This window comes from Delphinus delphis, chromosome 9 (genome assembly GCF_949987515.2).
Source record: "Delphinus delphis chromosome 9, mDelDel1.2, whole genome shotgun sequence".
NCBI lineage: Eukaryota > Metazoa > Chordata > Mammalia > Artiodactyla > Delphinidae > Delphinus > Delphinus delphis.
Window position 1 is genome coordinate 47,254,732 of NC_082691.1, and position 17,500 is coordinate 47,272,231.

Below are 17,500 nucleotides of genomic sequence, written 5' to 3' on the forward strand. Positions count from 1 at the left end.
GTAATTAACAAGTAATTCTGGTGGTTGCAGCAGCTGGGCTCTGGATTCTGGTGCCCAACCACAGTTGAGGCAGCATTCTTAGCAGGAACCTAGCCTATTATGCTGGTGTGTCTTTGAACTCAATAATTCCAGGGATGACCTCTGCAGTAGTAAGTCCCCTAGTAGGTCAGATGTGGGATCTGGGAATGATTTCTGGAGAGCTAGACTAGATTCCACTCTTCTGGCTGTCCTTTGATTTTCTCAGCATTGATTACTGTTATTGAATCTTTTTCTACTTAATAACTGAAGACAGTCATTGTTTTCTGCAGTGAACCTCAAAGTCTTGTTCAGTTTTTCCTCTTTCATTACACAACAAATCCAGGCAGTAAAAAAAAAAAAATCCTGCCGTTCCTGCTTCCAGAAGTTCCCTTGTGTTCAGTCACTCTTTTTCCCTTTCATAGTTCAGGCTTTTAGGATGTAAAGGAAAAAGCATCAACTTTGGATACTGGGATCAATTTATGGCCACACCACTCCCAAGCCATGTTTTCTTATATAAATCATTTAATCTCTCAGAATCTTAAATTCCTCATATATAAAGGGAGATCGCTACTCGGTTTATAGGATTTAGGGAAAATTAGAGATATTATGTGATGCTTTGTGAAATTTCTCTACCCCATTACTTGGTATTTAGTCTTAGACACACTAGATTATCATTATTAAACTCCTACCTTGAATCCTTGTCTTCTTGTCCTTGGACCTTTTTTAATCCAGTTGTGGAAAGAGAAAAGCTTGGAATAACCAAGAAAATAGAAAAGTAGCCCTTGCCTTTAAGGAGCTTTCAGTTTAAAGAACAAATGTGGGGACTTCCCTGGTGGTGCAGTGGTTAATAATCTGCCTGCCAATTCAGGGGACATGAGTTTGAGCTCTGGTCCGGGAAGATCCCACATGCCGCAGAACAACTAAACCAGTGTGCCACAACTACTGAGCCTCCACTCTAGAGCCCGCGATCCACAACTACTGAGCTCGCGTGCCACAACTACTGAAGCCTGTGTGCCTACAGCCCGTGCTCCATAACAAGAGAAGCCACCACAATGAGAAGCCCACGCACCACAACGAAGAGTAGCCCCCGCTCACCACAACTAGAGAAAGCCCGTGTGTAGCAACGAGGAAGGAAGGGAGGGAGGGAGGGAGGAATGAAGGAAAGAAAGAAGGAAGGAATGTGAAGCTTTCTGGAAAGCATGACTTAGGCTTGCTTTTTTTGTTTTCAAATCTAGGTTAATTTTGGGTTCTAGACTAAGGCAAGCAAACCTTTTAAAATCAATGGAAGGATTTGGAAGGATTTTTAGATGTATCTCTCTAACCAAAGAGCAACTGAATTACTTTCAGTGGCTGAGATAAAATTATTAACTTCAAAACTCAAGCCTTTTTCACTTCCAGAAAAATGAAGTTGATATACTTGTCCATATTAGTCCCCATCGGTACAACAACAACAAAAAAACCCAGAAACTGTATATAAAACAAACATAAGAAAACTCTGAGAGGTGGAGAAAAGGGAAGAGACCACTGGGGAATATGGGACTCAAGGAACACATGGTGATGAAAGTTCCCTGGATTTTCATATATTCCAAACTGGGAGCTGGAAGAAGCCAGAAACCCAGAAATGTCGATGGGCACAGACAAAAAACTCCAACTAATTGGAGTTTTTTGTCTGTGCTTTTTGTTTTTTGAGTTTTTTGTGCTTTGAGTTTTTTGTCCAACTCCAAAACTCTGCTCTCTTTAGAGCCAAGGAGACAACAAAGGAAAAGCCATTAAGACAGAAAACCTTCAGAGAATCACCACTCTACTTCAGCTGAACACCACATAAAAAACTGTGGTCCCACCCCCATTCATACCAGCAAAGTCACAATGGGGAGTAGTTAGAGCTAATTCTCTAAGGAGAATGCCAGAAGGAATCTTTTCACATCAGGAAGGAAGAAAGATCCTGGTCACATACATAGGTACAATGGGTTTTCTTCTCCTCTTGAGTTTTCTAAATTATGTTTGATGGTGGAAGCAAAAAGTATACTACTCTCTGATGTGGTTTTAAATGTATGTAAAGGAAATATTTAAGACAATTACATTAAAATGGAGGATGGCAAAAAGAACTTAAAAGGAAGTAAGTTTTCTATATTTCACTCTAATAGGTGCAATGATGGCAGTAGTAGACTGTGATAAGTTCTGTATATATAATACCTAAAGCCACTACTAAAAAAGTTATATGAAGAGATACACTCAAAAACAAAAGCAATTCAGTGAAAGAGGCGTAGATTTTCCAATACATAGTGCTGGAACAACTGGACATCCATAAGTGGGAAAATAATGTGCCTTAACATAAGTCCCACACCTTATATAAAAATTAACTCAAAATGGATCATGGACTCGAATGTAAAATGTAAAGCAAACACCAAAAACACAGTCCATAAAATGAAAAATGGATAAGTTAGACTTCATCTAAATTAAGCACTTTTGCTTTATGAAATAACCTGTGAAGGCAATAAAAAGGCAAGCTGCAGAGTGAGAGAAAATGTTCACCAATCATGTATCTGTCGATAACTATATAAAGAACTCTCAAACTCAAAAATAAACTAAAACAATCTAATTAGATAACAAGCAAAAGATATGAGTAGAATTTTACTGAAAGGATATACAGATGCCAAATAAGAACATGAAAAGATGTTCACCATTATTAGCCATCAGGGAAATGCAAATTAAAGCCACAAGGACATATGACTATCATAAAGGCTAAAGTAAAAAATAGTGATAACTCGAAATGCTAGTGAGAATGCAAAAAAAGAAGCACTTATACACTGCTGTTGGGAATGCAAAATCACAAAGCCAGTCTGGAAAACAGTTCAGCATTTCTAAAAATTGAACATGCCACTGTCATACAATCCAGCATTTGCACTCCTGGGCATTAATCCCAGAGAAACAAAAACTTATGTTCAAACAAAAATCTGTACATAAATGTTTATGGCATCTTTATTTTATTCCTAACTGGAAACTACCTGTATGTCCTACAGTGGGTGACTAGTTAAACAAATGAGATACATCCATACCATGGAATAATACTCAGCAATAAAAAGGTACAAATTATTGATACACACAACAATCTGGATGAATTTACAGAGAGTTCTGCTGAGTGGAAAAGCCAATCCTAAAAGGTCAAATGTTGTATGATTTCATTTATATAACATTTTTTAAATGGCAACAGTTTAGTGGTTTCCAGGGGTTAAGGAGAAGGTGAGTCGAGAGAAAAGTGGATGTGACCATAACCAGGCAACATGAGAGATCTTTTTGGTGATGGGATTGTTCTGTATCTGTTACCGAATCAGGTCCAGCTGCTCACCACTCTAAAATTAACACTCAAGAGAGACAACGTTGGTAGAAAGGAAAGTTGCCCTTAATCAGAATGCCGGCCATCTGGGGCGATGGTGGACTCAGTGTCCCCCCAAATCCACCTCTGAAGATTCTGCTCAGCCATGAAAGTTTTTAAAGGGAAAGGGGAAATAATCTCAGTTAATCATTGAGATGGGGGGTCAGAGTCGTCGCCGTTCCCCACTCACCGCGTGCAGCCTTTTGTGCATGCTTGTCGACTTCCTGTGATTTTTCTTTACATGCTATCTTGTTCACACAGTTTGTTCAGATTACTGAAGGGGAAGCTAGGGAAGAGATCTGGTGGTCTGTTAATTATTTATTCTTCATTTCTGCTTCTTTGATCTATGGAAAGAACCAACAGATTAGGCAAGGTATTGTGTGATCAAAAGACTTGAAAGGTGTGCTAGGGCCGGAGATGAGTAGGGCCTGAGTGTGCCTGGTTTAAGGTTAGTGACAAGACAAGCCTCTTGTAGAGAGCTCTTTCCTGCAAAGAACTCTTTCCTGACAAAAGCTGCTTACATATCTTGACTGTATCAGTGTCATTATCCTGGTTGTGATACTGTTCTGCAGTTTCGCAAAATGTTACAAGTTGGGGGAAACAGGGTAGAGGTACCTGGGATCTCTATTATTTCTTACAACTGCATGTGGATCTACAATTATCTCAAAAAAAAATTAAAACTTTAATTTAAAAAAACTTATGTCTAGAAAATTCCTGACCGGAAATGAAAAATTTCACAGTCATCCTTGTAAGACAGTCAGATTATTCTTCATTATTGTGGTAAAACTATCATGAAAGGATCTCAAAAATATTCCAGACTTCACCAAAGAGTTTGAGTCTTTTGAGAACTGTTTCAGGAGGTAGCACCACTGCCTTTTAAAGTAAATCCGTAGCCTACAAGAAGAGGGCTTTCAGCTACGATCCAAGGACTTACGACACTTTTGGTAAATGGGGTCTCATTATTCTAAGGTATATTTTGATGACACAAAAGGTGTACCTTTTTTCTTAAGGAAGCAGTCCTCATCTATTTACGTTACTAGCCCTTTTTCTCTCTTGTTATTATAGTTATTATAGTAAAGAGTCCCTCCCAAGGGGACACCATCGTGACATAGCAATGGCTAACCCTAGGCTACGTCTGGGAGACTTTAAATAGTTTATCCAATCCCCGTACTTAGAAAGGTGGCGTCTTCCTCAATTATTCTTTTCCATGGGCTTCTCCCCTCTGGTTAGCTTTCTTTTTCACTCCCATTCACCTTTCAAAAGCCACGAGATTTACAGTGAGGCCTTCCTATTTGGCGTTCTTGGCAGGAGTAGGTCCTGGGTTATTCTTGAGAAAAGTAAGTGCAGCCTCGAAACAGTGACTTACATTCTCTGTCTCTCGTGGCCTCCTGAATTTTGACATACCTTCCCTTGTGACTCCCTGCCAGGACTCTTTTACTTGCAGAGATGCTCCCAGAGTCGCATCCTCTTGCTTTCAGCTCACTACATTTCTTCTGAGGCTTTATTCCCTTCTCTCCCCTTGCCCTTTTTTTGACATTGATCTCACACTGCCCCAAAGCTCCTCAGAAGCTCTGGGTCTCTGTGTGGAAATACAGCTTTAAAACCCCTTGAAGTCTGGAAAAAGTTTTCCAGAAATTCAGGCAGGAGTGAAGTTCTTTTGGGGTCCCTGCAGTAGCATTAGGGGTGATGATGAATGTTTCACCTGACTTTTCTATGGAAACATGCATGCTATAGTTCCAGTAGGAAATAGCTTGGTCTTGCTCTGGGAATTCAACAGGTGAACTATCAAGTATAAATACAGAAGCAGGGGTCTTAGTCTTGAAAATGATATACATAATTTTCTCTGAACCACTTTAGCTAGGGCCCATTGGTTTAGTATGACGTGTTCTCCTTTTCATTGCTTTATATCTTGTAAGTTCAGTTTTAATGTCCTCTTTTCTTTAATTTTAAGTGATTAAGTTTTGTTGTTTATCCGTTTTTAATTTCTAACTTCATCATATAAGGATTGGAGTATGTAGCCTGCAGAAATCTCAGTGTTATGGGAAAAGAAGTATTAAGGTTTTCTTTATGGTCAAATGGAAAGTTTGTTGTAAAGAACAAAAAATCTTATGCTCTATTTATAGGATTAAAAATTCTATGCTTATCTGCTAAATAAAACTTGTAGATTTTTCTACATCCCTGCTTATTTTTGTCCAGTAGATTTGTCTTATTCTCAAAATATATACATTAAGTTCTCTCACTATTTTTGTGCCTCAATCACCTTATCCTTGCAGATCTAATAATGTTTGCTTTACATACTTAGCTGCTGCTTTATTTGGTGTGTATGATTCATCACTGTTAAATCATTTTCATAAACTGTACTTGTTATGATGCCACAGTGTCTGTGATTAACTGCTCTTGTGTGGGGAGGCCATTGTTAAGTTTGAGGTCCCCAAATGCTATAATGAACATGGCTCTCCTATGACATATCAACACAAACTACAAAACTTTTCATCTTCCCAGATGATGCATTCAATTTCTTCAGAGTAAATCTGTCACTTTCTTGGCCTGGGGCTGTACTTCTCTCTCATCTACCCTTCAGGAGCTTGGAGATAGGGCTGTACAGGAAGATACATTTATTGGTATACTGTTTTCTCATTAACATCACTTTTCACTCCCAATCTCTGTTACACCTGCTGAACCTAAACCAGAATCAACCTGAGGTTCTGAAGGGCAGAGAGGAAGGGGGAGACAGAGGAGGAAAATCAGTCTAGAAACTTCAATATCTGTTGTATTTTGGTATTCCTGGGGGCACAAGATTGGCAGAAGGGAAATGGTGGGAAATGGAAGGTTTGACTGAAGAGCCAGGAAAATATACTTTCTCTCCACTGGTCCCTCCTAAGGCTTCCATGGAGGTTACTAATTGTCCCAACTCTTTTTTTTTATATTTCCTGACAACATAGCTGTCCCTAGTGTGTTATTAAGGCAGTCAACACTGAGATCTGAAGGCATCAAGTTGTAACAGTGGAAAGACGGATTCTTCTTATGGTTCCTTTATTGGCTAGGGGCTCCTAATCAGAAATAGGACCTAGTGATTAAAGGCATGGGTTTCAATGTAGACTTCCTTGATTCAAATCCTGTTTCTATCACTTAGCAGTTGTGTAATTTGGGCAAGTCACTTCATCTCTATAAATCTCCAGTCCTCAAATTACAGAGAAAGGCTATACTCGTTTCTGAGTCCATGTGATGAAATACAGGAGATAGGCTTTGGTGTCAGGCTGGTTCTAAAATAGGACTCTATCACTTATTATCTTGGTGACTTTGGGCATGTTTATACTTCTTCTCTATAAAATATTCCCAGTTACTTCATCTATAAAATAGCATAATAGCTACGTTAAAATATTGCTGCAACGATTAGAAATCATGCTTGTGAATAGCCTGGAGTATATGATGCTTAAACGTAGCTACTACAGAGAATGGCTTCATGTCAGTACTGATATGAGGTATATTTAAACTTTTATTTAGATGTGTGTGTTGTAAAGAATTTAACCTTGCTCAAAGAGGTCTGGAGAGTATCCTACCTAATAAAAATGTCTTTGTTTACCTGGGGGTTTCGAGCCACAAAGATAGTGTCACAATGGGATTTAGTGTAGGGGCTTTAGGTCCTATGATATTAGCTCAGCCTCCGCAGGAGCCAGAGGTTGAGGTCAGCCAATCAGATAGCCAACCAGGTCCACGTGACCAATAAAATCTCTGGACATCAAGGCTCTGGTGGGCTTCCTTGGTTGGCAGTACTTCCTGTGTGTTTCATACATTGTCGCCAGGAATGGTAAAGCTATTCAAGACTCCACAAGACGGCAGTAGGAAGCTCTGAAAGTTCACGCTTTGAACTTTGCTGGACTCTGTTCCATGCATCTCTTCCTTTGGCTGACTGTAATCTGTATCCTTTTAGTGTAATAAACTGTAGCTGAGAGTAATTTCAGTGAGTTCTGTGACTCCTTCTCGTGAATATCAAAACTGAGGGTAGTCTTGGGGACCTCAGAGCTTGCAAATGGTATAAGAAGTGAGGGTGATTTTGTGGAATGTTCCCTAACTTTGCAAATCGCTTTGCAAGTTCTCCGTAAATCTAAAATCATTCCAAATAGAAACATTTATTTGAAAACAAAATGAAACAAACAGAAACAAAAAATCCCAGAATATACCAGAATCTGCTCGGGAAGATAAAGCAGGTATAGGATATTACGTGAAGGATTCTTTTTTTTTTTTTTTTTGCGGTACGCAGGCCTCCTGCTGTTGTGGCCTCTTCCGTTGAGGAACACAGGCTCCGGATGCGCAGGCTCAGCGGCCATGGCTCATGGGCCCAGCCGCTCCGCGGCATGTGGGATCTTCCCAGACCGGGGCATGAACCCCTGTCCCCTGCATCGACAGGCGGACTCTCAACCACTGCACTACCAGGGAAGCCCGCGTGAAGGATTCTTAAGGTTAAGGAGCAAAGCCTCAAATCACACCATCAAATTTCACAAACACCAGGAACTTCACTGCAACCACTGGTAGCTCGTTCACCAGGGCTGCTTCTGCCTCTGAAACTCAAACTTGCAAACACTAGAAAAACACAACTACTGCTGCTCCTGTCACCTGTCCCAGCAAACATGGAAGCCCCATTTACAGTATCCTAATCAAATATATCTTAACTGCAAAGGAAGCTTGGAACTTGAATTCTGACATCTCCCTTGGGAACGGATGAATTATTTTGTGGGAAAAATAAAAGAGAATAACTAAACGGATGACAGAAGAAATATACCAAAGAGAAAAAAAGAGATTGCAACTCTAATTCACTCATGATTAGAAAGATATTATTAACTCCATGGAGAGGCAGAATTGGCAAATATGATAGCAATAAAAGGTATCATTAGTTTAGCATCTATTATGTGCCAAGCACTATATATACACCATCTCTAAACTCTGTAAAAACCCCGTATGGCAGGTATTACTATCCTCATGTTATAAAAAACAAAACTGGAGTCCGAGAAGTTAAACATGGCCAGTGTCACACAGCAGCAGATCTGACTGACTCCTTACCCTCTCCATGTTGCTGCTTTCAGAATGTCACGAAACAAAGCAGCTGAAATTAGGTTCACATTTCTATGTGAATAATTAGTAAATGTATTAGAAGTTTACTTACGTTCAGTTTTCTTGGAAGAATGGTTTTCGTTCTGAAATCCCAGTCAGTGCCATGTGCCCAGGTAACTGCTAGTGACCAAGAGCTCAGGAAAGGTGTCCACTCAGAGCTGGTCACAGAGTGGGCAATGTTGGACAGGTGACAATAGACATGGAGGATCAAGAGGTGCTATCTGGCTTCAGGAACACTGTGGAGTTCACCTTCCTGGGGATGGGAAGGCTGGATCAGGCCATCACCCCACTGTTTAGCTCCTCACCTGGTGGAGCCTGCCAGAGGCCCTGATGATGACACACAGGAAGAAGAACACTGCCCGTTTTTTTAAACTTCCAACACATGTATCATTAGAACATCGTATACATTTTACCTTGTGCACTGCCATTCGGTGTTCTGCCAAAGACTTAAAAGACATTCTTCTGGGCTGAGCCTGCGCGTCCAGAGCCTGTGCTCCGCAACGGGAGAGGCCACAACAGTGAGAGGCCCGCGTACCACAAAAAAAAAAAAAAAAAAAAAAAAAAAAGACATTCTTCTTTGTTTTAGCTGAAATATTATTTGGGAAGGTTATGAATTCCCAATAGAAAGTTCACACATGGGCGAATATGAAGGTGGCAGGTTAATACCTTTGTCTGACTTGCCACATTTAAATTTCTCTATCTAGTCATCCTTGGAGACTTCAATAATGTGGACTTGTTTTTGCATAATGTGTATGGTATAAATGGTTCAGTACCCATGAACAATGCTTTCTTTAGTATCGAAATGAAAGCATACCAGAGTGATATATTTAACATGCAAATTGAATCGTGTGACTCTCTCCTTCAATGGCTTTCCTTTGCTTTTAGAATAAAATCCAAACTCTTTACCACAATAGAGAAGAAAAAAAAAAAAAGGATTTGCTTGCCTGTGTTATTTCTTTTGACCTTGGCTTTATGAGCCTGAATGGATCTATCTAACTCAGTAGCAATGTAGCTTGTTACAAAGATCCAGGAAATATAGTTCAATTTAGTTAAATAATATTAAGTACCTATCATATGTCAAGTTCATGGTAGATGATGGGAGTATAAATGTATGTAAAACATGGAGGAGGAGACATATAAATCAATAGTTACAGAACTATTGCTTGTAACATGTAACAATGAGATACATGCAAAAAAAAATGTGCATTCAACATGGAGTGGTGGAGCAAAGCAGGGAATGACTGTTGGGAGGTAGATAGACAGCTAGAGAAGACTGCACAAAAGATAAGATGACTAAATTGGGCATTGGAGGATGAAGCCAATAGAGCAGGAAAAAAAAAAAAACAGTCCAGGGGGAGGAACCAGCGTGTTTAAAAAGCCCAAGAGTATGAAACAACACTGTAAGGGTTTTGTCATGTTGGGCCATAGAGCATGTGAGGGACAGGGACAGGTCACAGGGGGGCATGACAAGGCTGGGGATAGATCATGAGGGACTTGACTTGTTCATTGCTAGTCTTCAAGCCAATGGTTTCCAATAATTTGTGAGTCTATGGTAGAGATGTGAATGGGAAACAACATGGTGACGCATCATGGTTAAAAAATCTATGAAGAGAGACAGTATTGTGTGTGTAAATATATAAAGAAAACATGTTTATATTCTCGTAGTAATAAGTACTGTAACTCTTCAAAATCGTAATTGTAAATTAGTTTACATTTTAAAGTGAGGTTTGTCTCTAACTGAGGGCTTTTTCTGGTGGCAAAAACACATTCTTCAGCCTGCCAAAGGAACCTAAAAGTACCAGCCCAAAGAGCGTAGGAGTGCCCCGAGGCCCCTCTCAAAGGGTGTGAAGGAAGGGTGTTAGTGAGAAAACCCTGCTGCTTCCTTTGACCCTTAGAGAGAGTTCTCAGGTTTCCTTCTGCTCTTTCTTGCAGAGGCCCCAGCCGACAGCCCAGGTGCCCACCGCAGTCACCGCGCATGAATGCACCCCCGAGTGGCTCTTTCCTTCCCAATCTCACTGCCCCCCCTGACCACCATGCCTCCTCCCACAACCTCCCAAATAAATCCTTGCCTCAGGGTCTGCGATTTTCATGTATTCTGTGTATTTTAGAAATGTTAGGAGGAAAAAACTGTAAGCCTCATTTCATGTTCAAGAGAACAGTTTTTCTTTTTTTTCATCCATTACAAGAGTACAGGAGATTGTAAGAGTAAACTATCCCAATTTGCAGAGATTAGAACTACCAGACCATAACTCTGGTCATCCCTCAGCAATGTGTTGCCCTTTGGGTAGAACTGTTTATTGCTCCCATTCCTGAGCTTCCTTCCACACTCTCAAGACAAGGGAACTGCAGTTTCAGGAAACACATGACCCTTCCTTGGTCCTGGCTTGATGTTAGCGTCACAGCAAACTCTGCCCCAGTTACGCTGAATTACATGACACTCTCAGCTCCACGTTCTCCCTGGTAGACCTCACCACGTGCCCTCAGCTGGAGCAAAACCTGATTTTACACATTGATCAGATCTTCACACTTTGAGCTATGAAGGACTGATGGTCACAAGTGTACAATCACATCCTTGAATGGTTTTAAGCAAGGGAATGATATCAAACAAAGAGTACTCTGGAAGCCACAATGGAACATGGAATGAGTTAGGGTAAGAATCAAGGTAATAAATGAGGAGGCCATGTGTAATACACCAGATTACAAATTATTAAGGCCTAAACCCAGGGAATGAAATTGAAGACCAGGCACTAGATTAAAGCAAAATCATAGTAGTAGAGTATTCGCAGAGCAGTGGCCACAAATGCAAATGCCTCTAGGCACCAGAGACATTTGGTTACATCAGGATTGTTTTTTGCATTTGAGACTGAGTTCTACCAAAAATAACAATAATAATATAGTACACAACATACAGGAGTCAACAGTTACCTCAGACGGTCTCTAGAGCTGGGACTTACCTTCTCAGGGAGTGCCGTGAACGAGTTTTACAGAATCTGGAAACTCCTGAAAATGTATATGTAATTGTGTGTACTTTTGTGGAGAGAGAGTTCATAGCTTTATAAATATTCAAATCGGTTCAAGACCCAAAAGAGAAAGCTTTAGCCTAAGAAAGGCAAAGAGAAATGCCATTCACTCGGGGTGGGGTGGGGTGGGGGGCGGGGCACGTAGGTCAACCCTGAGTGAATGGTAGGAAGAGCTTGTTGAGGAGGAAGAATGAACCCTGAACATGTGAGGTACTGTGAAGATTCTGGTCAGTGTAGAAAATGAGAACCGGATGTTAAGGCAGGAAAGTTTTCAGCAGTAACTGATGGGGAGGCTTGACACGGAGCCGCAGCATAAAGCTTTTTCAAGTTTCTGTCAATACTTTTATCAGAGCTGACTGGGAAAATCAGCAAAGTCCCCAGGCTTTACAGAATGGGTGGGGTAGAAGGGGAGGTGTTTCCAAATAGGGGAAGTAATGGAGGAAGAAGCATTAGGGGTTCATGTGTCAAAAATGACCAGAGAAAATGCTAGTGGCTATGCTAAGTCCACACAGGGCTTTATGAATTTTGGAAAGTCTCCCCCCTTCCTCCAAAGGGGTGCCGTCTTGGTGGATGGTAAACCCCACACATGCCCTCAGCCAGCTGCCCTCACCTGCACAACAACGCACAACAGCCCTGCCCCTGGCGCACGTGGACATTCGGGACAGCACGTGAACAGCCCTCCTGCCACATCCTTCCAACCTTCCCTAGTCGGCCCCTTCTCCACACACCAGTTGCCCCAGACCCCCAGTTTCTCTCCTGCCATTGTACCTTTCAGAGTCGCACTACATACTCTCCACACGCTTCCCATCTTCTAGACAAAACGTGTGTTCACCCATCCTTCCCCTCCCTCTAACGTACTCCTTAGACAGAAAGCCTGGTGACACCTTCCCAGCCTTACTCCCTATTGTATGTGCGCTCTGCGTCCAGGGCATCCCTGATAGATCATTAGGCCTGCTGCTCTCCCTTGGGACACTTCTCTTCCCTTTCCTCATTCTATCTTCTTCTTCCCTTCACATCACCTTTCTCTCTTGCCCTCTGCTCTTCTTTTTTTTTTTGCTCCCTCAGGCTCTCTGGTTGATCTTCATTACTTGCTTTCTTTGTGAAATCAGGAACTTAAAGCCAGACAAGTCTGGAGGTAAAGTAATGTCACTGTGAATGTCACCACTCCACAGTTGTCTGGCTCTTCTCACAGGGTTTTGCAGAAACCTTAGATAATAAGGTTTGTCTAATTCCTCTCAAATGGTCCTTAGACCTGAAGAGGGCATCTGATGTGTATCATTTCAAGGCCTCTGTGCTACCTATTGGCACTTGCCATGCACTTCCACAGCCGTCCCAACTCAGCACGGTGGTGGTTTCTACCACTGCTGGGACCCCAATGGCAGGGTCTCCAAGGTGTCCCCACCGTCGCTCCTCGCCAGGGCAGGGCTGCCAGTTACTGAAGGTTAAAGGTGCTGAGGTGTCCCCAGGGTGCCACCTGCCATGGATTCCAACACCCATGCTGCTAACATCTTAGACTTTTAACATCACAGTGTCCTTTTCAGTATTCCCATGCTGTCCTCAAGAATTAATTCACCTGCTTTTCTCTTGTTATTCACTAAATTTATTCAGATGTAAGCTGCCAACACTTTGATAAATCATCAAGTATATTTTGGTTAGCATAAAATACCAGTGGATATTTATGATTCTAATATCTGGATCAGACTTGTGTAAAGAGCAAATGGTATTTCCTCCCTTTGACCACTATAAATTAATTTTCATTCATTTAACAAACTTTCTCTAACATTCAATTTCCACATGCTATTTATTAAAGCTGCCTGTGATCTTAATTCTAAATCAGAATTCACCTGTAAAAAGATGGTGTGGAAGGCACACACCATGCCTTCTGTGGAATTTCCCATAAGATCCTTACTATCTGTTATGGGTTGAATTGTGTCCCCCCTCCAAAAGATACGTTGAAGTCTTATCCCTCTGGTACGTCACAATGTGACCTTATTTGGGAATGGGGTCGTTGCAGATGTTAAGTAGTTAGGATGAGGGCGTGCTGGAGTACGGTGGGCTTTTAATCCAACATGACTGGTGTCCTTATAAGGACACAGAGGGAAGACAGCCATGTGAAGACTCAAGCAAGTTGGAGTTTTGCTGTCACAGCCAAGGAATATCTGGGGCTATCAGAAGCTGGAACAGGCAAGAATAGATACTCCTCTAGAGGTTTTGGAGCAAGTATGGCTCTAATGACATCTTGATTTCAGACTTAGCGTCCAGAACTGAGGCTAGAGTTCTTGTTGTTTTAAGCCACTCAATTTGTGTCACTTTAGTACAGTAGCCCTAGCAAACTAGTACACCATCCAAGAAATAGCTCTGCTACTAATTCACTTAGTCAGCAAGTAGTTAGATGTCCACTACTGTCTCTCTATGCTGAGTGCTGGGAATTCAGAGATGAATTTCCAGGGGAGCAGGGTCGGGGGACGCAGACACACCAACAACCAACACTGACCAGAGGGATACCTGGAATAAGACAGAGATGAGTATCAGAGACAATGAGAGCAAACACATGAGCTGCGCCCAAGGTAATTGAGGAAGGCTTCACAGAGAAGGGGCCTTTAGGCTAGATTGAAGGAACAAACAGGAATTCTAAGGAAATGGAAGGAACAAGAACTTTTGAAACAGAAGGAACAGCATTAGGAAAGGACCCCGCCATGATATTTTACTGTTACAGCTGAATCACTCTCCATGTTGAAATCCACAGCATTGACCTCCTAGCCATTCAAACAAACTGTATACCCTCTGACTTCTGATATTATAGGGAGTTACCCTAAGGTATCCATTTGTTTGGCACTCAGAATAGATTATTGTCAAATAGAGTCATCTGTAAAACACCTTTAAAAACACTGTTTTAAAATGTAGGTTTTATCATTCATGTGTGGTGAGGCCAGCAGATCAGGAGGTGCTTGCCACTGGATACAAAGTTTGTTACGGTTCCCAAGAGGAGGGGCACACCACACCATGGGGGCTGCATGGGGAAGCACCGGGGTTGGTCAGGAGGGTGAGGTAGGCAGAGAAGAACTTGGTTTCTTGGGGAAGGAACAGGAGAGGCAAGGTAAGCAGGCTCAAGGTTGGCTGGTTTGGATAATTTCAGGGGGCTCTGGGGTGTGAGGGCTGTCTCTGGTTGTCTGGTACCTGGCCCTGGGGTGATTAGGGTGGGTGGATAGTGGTCCAGAGTGTGAGAGCCAGATAGAGGAGATATGGGTGTACGTGTTCTGGATTGGTTAGTTTGCATATGAAAGGCATGCTCCTGGCTTTACTGAGTCTACTGTCTCTAGAACTTGGCTAGCCCTGAGAGGGATAGACTCTCCAGGGTCAGCAAGGCATCAAGATGTCAAAGCATCTGAAATGTAGAAGATAAAAAGACATGATGAATACAAACACCTTTCTTAATTATTGAGTCCAGATTAGATAAGGTGCAATTCTACTTCCTAAGTCGCCCACCTTAAAGAAATTATTTTAGCACTGAACACCTTTTTTGAGATGATAGGTTCCAAAACAAACACCAGTGCCAGGTTACGGGTTCCAGTGCTGAGTCCCAGTGTGTCTCACGGGACTATGTCTTCTAGGACTAGAAGAGGACCCCTTCTATTTCTTTCTGTATGAAAGGAAAGTCAGATGGAGTAGCTAGCAAGGAGTCATTTGCACTAAATGAGAGGTAATTGAGTTCATTTACATGGTGTCAATCTGCAGCAAATTGATTCATTTGGTTCTTATGCAGAGCTCCAAGAGAACCAGACCAGAAATTTCCACAGATAGAAATGGATGATCCATACTGATTCCTTTAAGAAATAAGACCTTTCTTCCTTTTTTCTTTTATTCACTTTCTTTCATCCTTCCTCAGGAAAAAAAAAAAAAAAAGTATCTTGGAAGTTAAAAAGGCAAAACTCTAACATAAGAAGTTCAAATTCTTCCAAGGCGTTTGCTACCATTGACATCATTAGCAACATCAATCCTTAACCTTCATTGACTACGTCTTTTGGTTGGTTGGTTTTCTGGGTTTTGTTTGTTTGTTTTTTGGTTTTTAAAAATTTTTTTTTGCTAAGCTCCATGCTAAGAGCTTTACAGGCATGACCTCATTTTATCCTCCTAATAACCAATTGAGATAGGTATTCTCACTCCCCTTGTGTTGGAAATTTAAAAACTGAGGCTTATAGACATTTAGGTAACCCCGGGGGCCCAGTTAGAAGAAAGAGTGATAAATAGGTCTCAGAACCAAGGCCATCTGATACCGTAACCCATGTTTCTGACCCCTCTGCTACTGATTCTTATTGTGCCTGGAAACCACTCTAGGGTCTTGTTAAAATGCAGATTTTGCCTCCTGCCACCTCAGTAGGGGCCTGGGAGTCCTCATTTCTAATGAGCTCCAGGAGATGCTTCTCACCGGACCCCCTAGCGAGGCAAGGCTGTTTACTGGCATTCAGATCTATTCTTTTCAGGAAAGAAGAATCCCATTTTCCAAGTGCTGAAGGCCAAAACAAATGCTGAAATTACCTGTTCCATTTTAAATCTGCAGATAGTTTCTATTTTCACCTAAAGTTAATTTTTTTTAATTCAGTGAATTTCAAAGTTTTTCTAGCTGCAAAACTCTTTAAAATTCATACACTTTACATTTTAGAACAGTTTCACATAGTACAGAGTCCCACATACACCCTCTCCCCACTCACTTAGCATTACCTATTATTAATATCTTGCACTTAGTATGGGACATGTGTTACATTTGATGAGCTAAGGTTGATACATTATTATTAACTGAAGTCTATAGGGCTCACTCTTTGTTTTGTACGTTCTATGGCTTTAGATTCTGCCGTCTTCAGACAAGACCCGTATACATGCTGGAGATCCCGTGGATATGATTCTCACCATATCCTCCTGTCTCCCCAACGTCTGCCGTTTATCATTTGTGTTCTGTTGTCTTTCTTATGAAAGAAAAATATTTTTGGTATAGACTCATGTCTATATCAAAAATGAGAAAATGAAAGACCAGAAAAACCTTCATGTTTCCAGAAAGTAGATGAGAGGCATCACTTAGCTTCACACACATGTGTTGACTGCACAGTCCCAACTATTTTCTGAGTTTGAGATACTTGATAGACAGCTCCTTTCTCCTGCAGTTTTGTCCTTTATGCCTCCAGCCAGGTAGGATACCCACGATAGAGGAGGACAGGACACTTCAGGATTGCAGGAGACCTAGCATCTTCCCAGGGCACCCAATTCTGGCCCCTCCTCTTGCCCATTCCAGCTGCTGCTACCCTCCGCTCCCTGCCGAAAATGGTCCCACAGTGTCGGTTTCCTCCCTCTCAGTGCATTCTCACGTCCATGCTCTCCTAGGGACTGTCTGGGGTTCCTTTGTAATGAAAGGATGCCCAGTTAAATTTGAATTGAGTATGTTCATTGGACTAATCATTAAGTGTGTCCATTGGGACTGATGAAAAATACTACACACACACGGAATTTTTTTTCTTTGAAATTCATATTTAACTGAGTGTCCTGTTTTTGTTTCATTTTGTATGTGTTGCGTTTTGTGTGTGTTGTCACGTGTACGTGTTTGTTTCATTTTGCTATTGAATCTGGCAATGCTACCTCTAAGCTATCTTCCCACCTGTTCAAGTCTCCTCCCAGAGACCGTGTTTCATCTTCCGCTAGGACCTGCTTAGTGTCCCCTCCCAAATGAACCCACTCTCTTGAGGTACTGTCCCTATTTTCACTGTAACTTCAGAGCTGAAAAATGAAATGTCCTGTCACATCTTTCGGACATAATGGTAAGAGTAGACCTCTCTAATAATTTTCAGTCCTCTCTGTCTTTCCCCTGTCACCAAGGCAAACATTAGGACAATCCAGAAACAGAAATAAATTGGTAAAGGAATGTTCTGCCTACGAATCCTTGCCTGGCAACACCATCTTCCCAGGAGCAACCTCATATTTTCAGGCTACACTT

General features: G+C 41.5%; 1 protein-coding gene across 1 annotated transcript in view; it reads right to left on the reverse strand.

Moving 5' to 3' along the window:
* Positions 1-13,017, reverse strand: part of LOC132430510 (liprin-alpha-2-like) — a 122,075-nt gene extending 109,058 nt beyond the window's left edge. Inside the window, 1 exon segment of the mRNA XM_069540999.1 lies at positions 12,819-13,017. Within this exon segment, the coding sequence (XP_069397100.1) occupies positions 12,819-13,017 (199 nt within the window).
* Between the last annotated feature and the right edge of the window lie 4,483 nt (positions 13,018-17,500).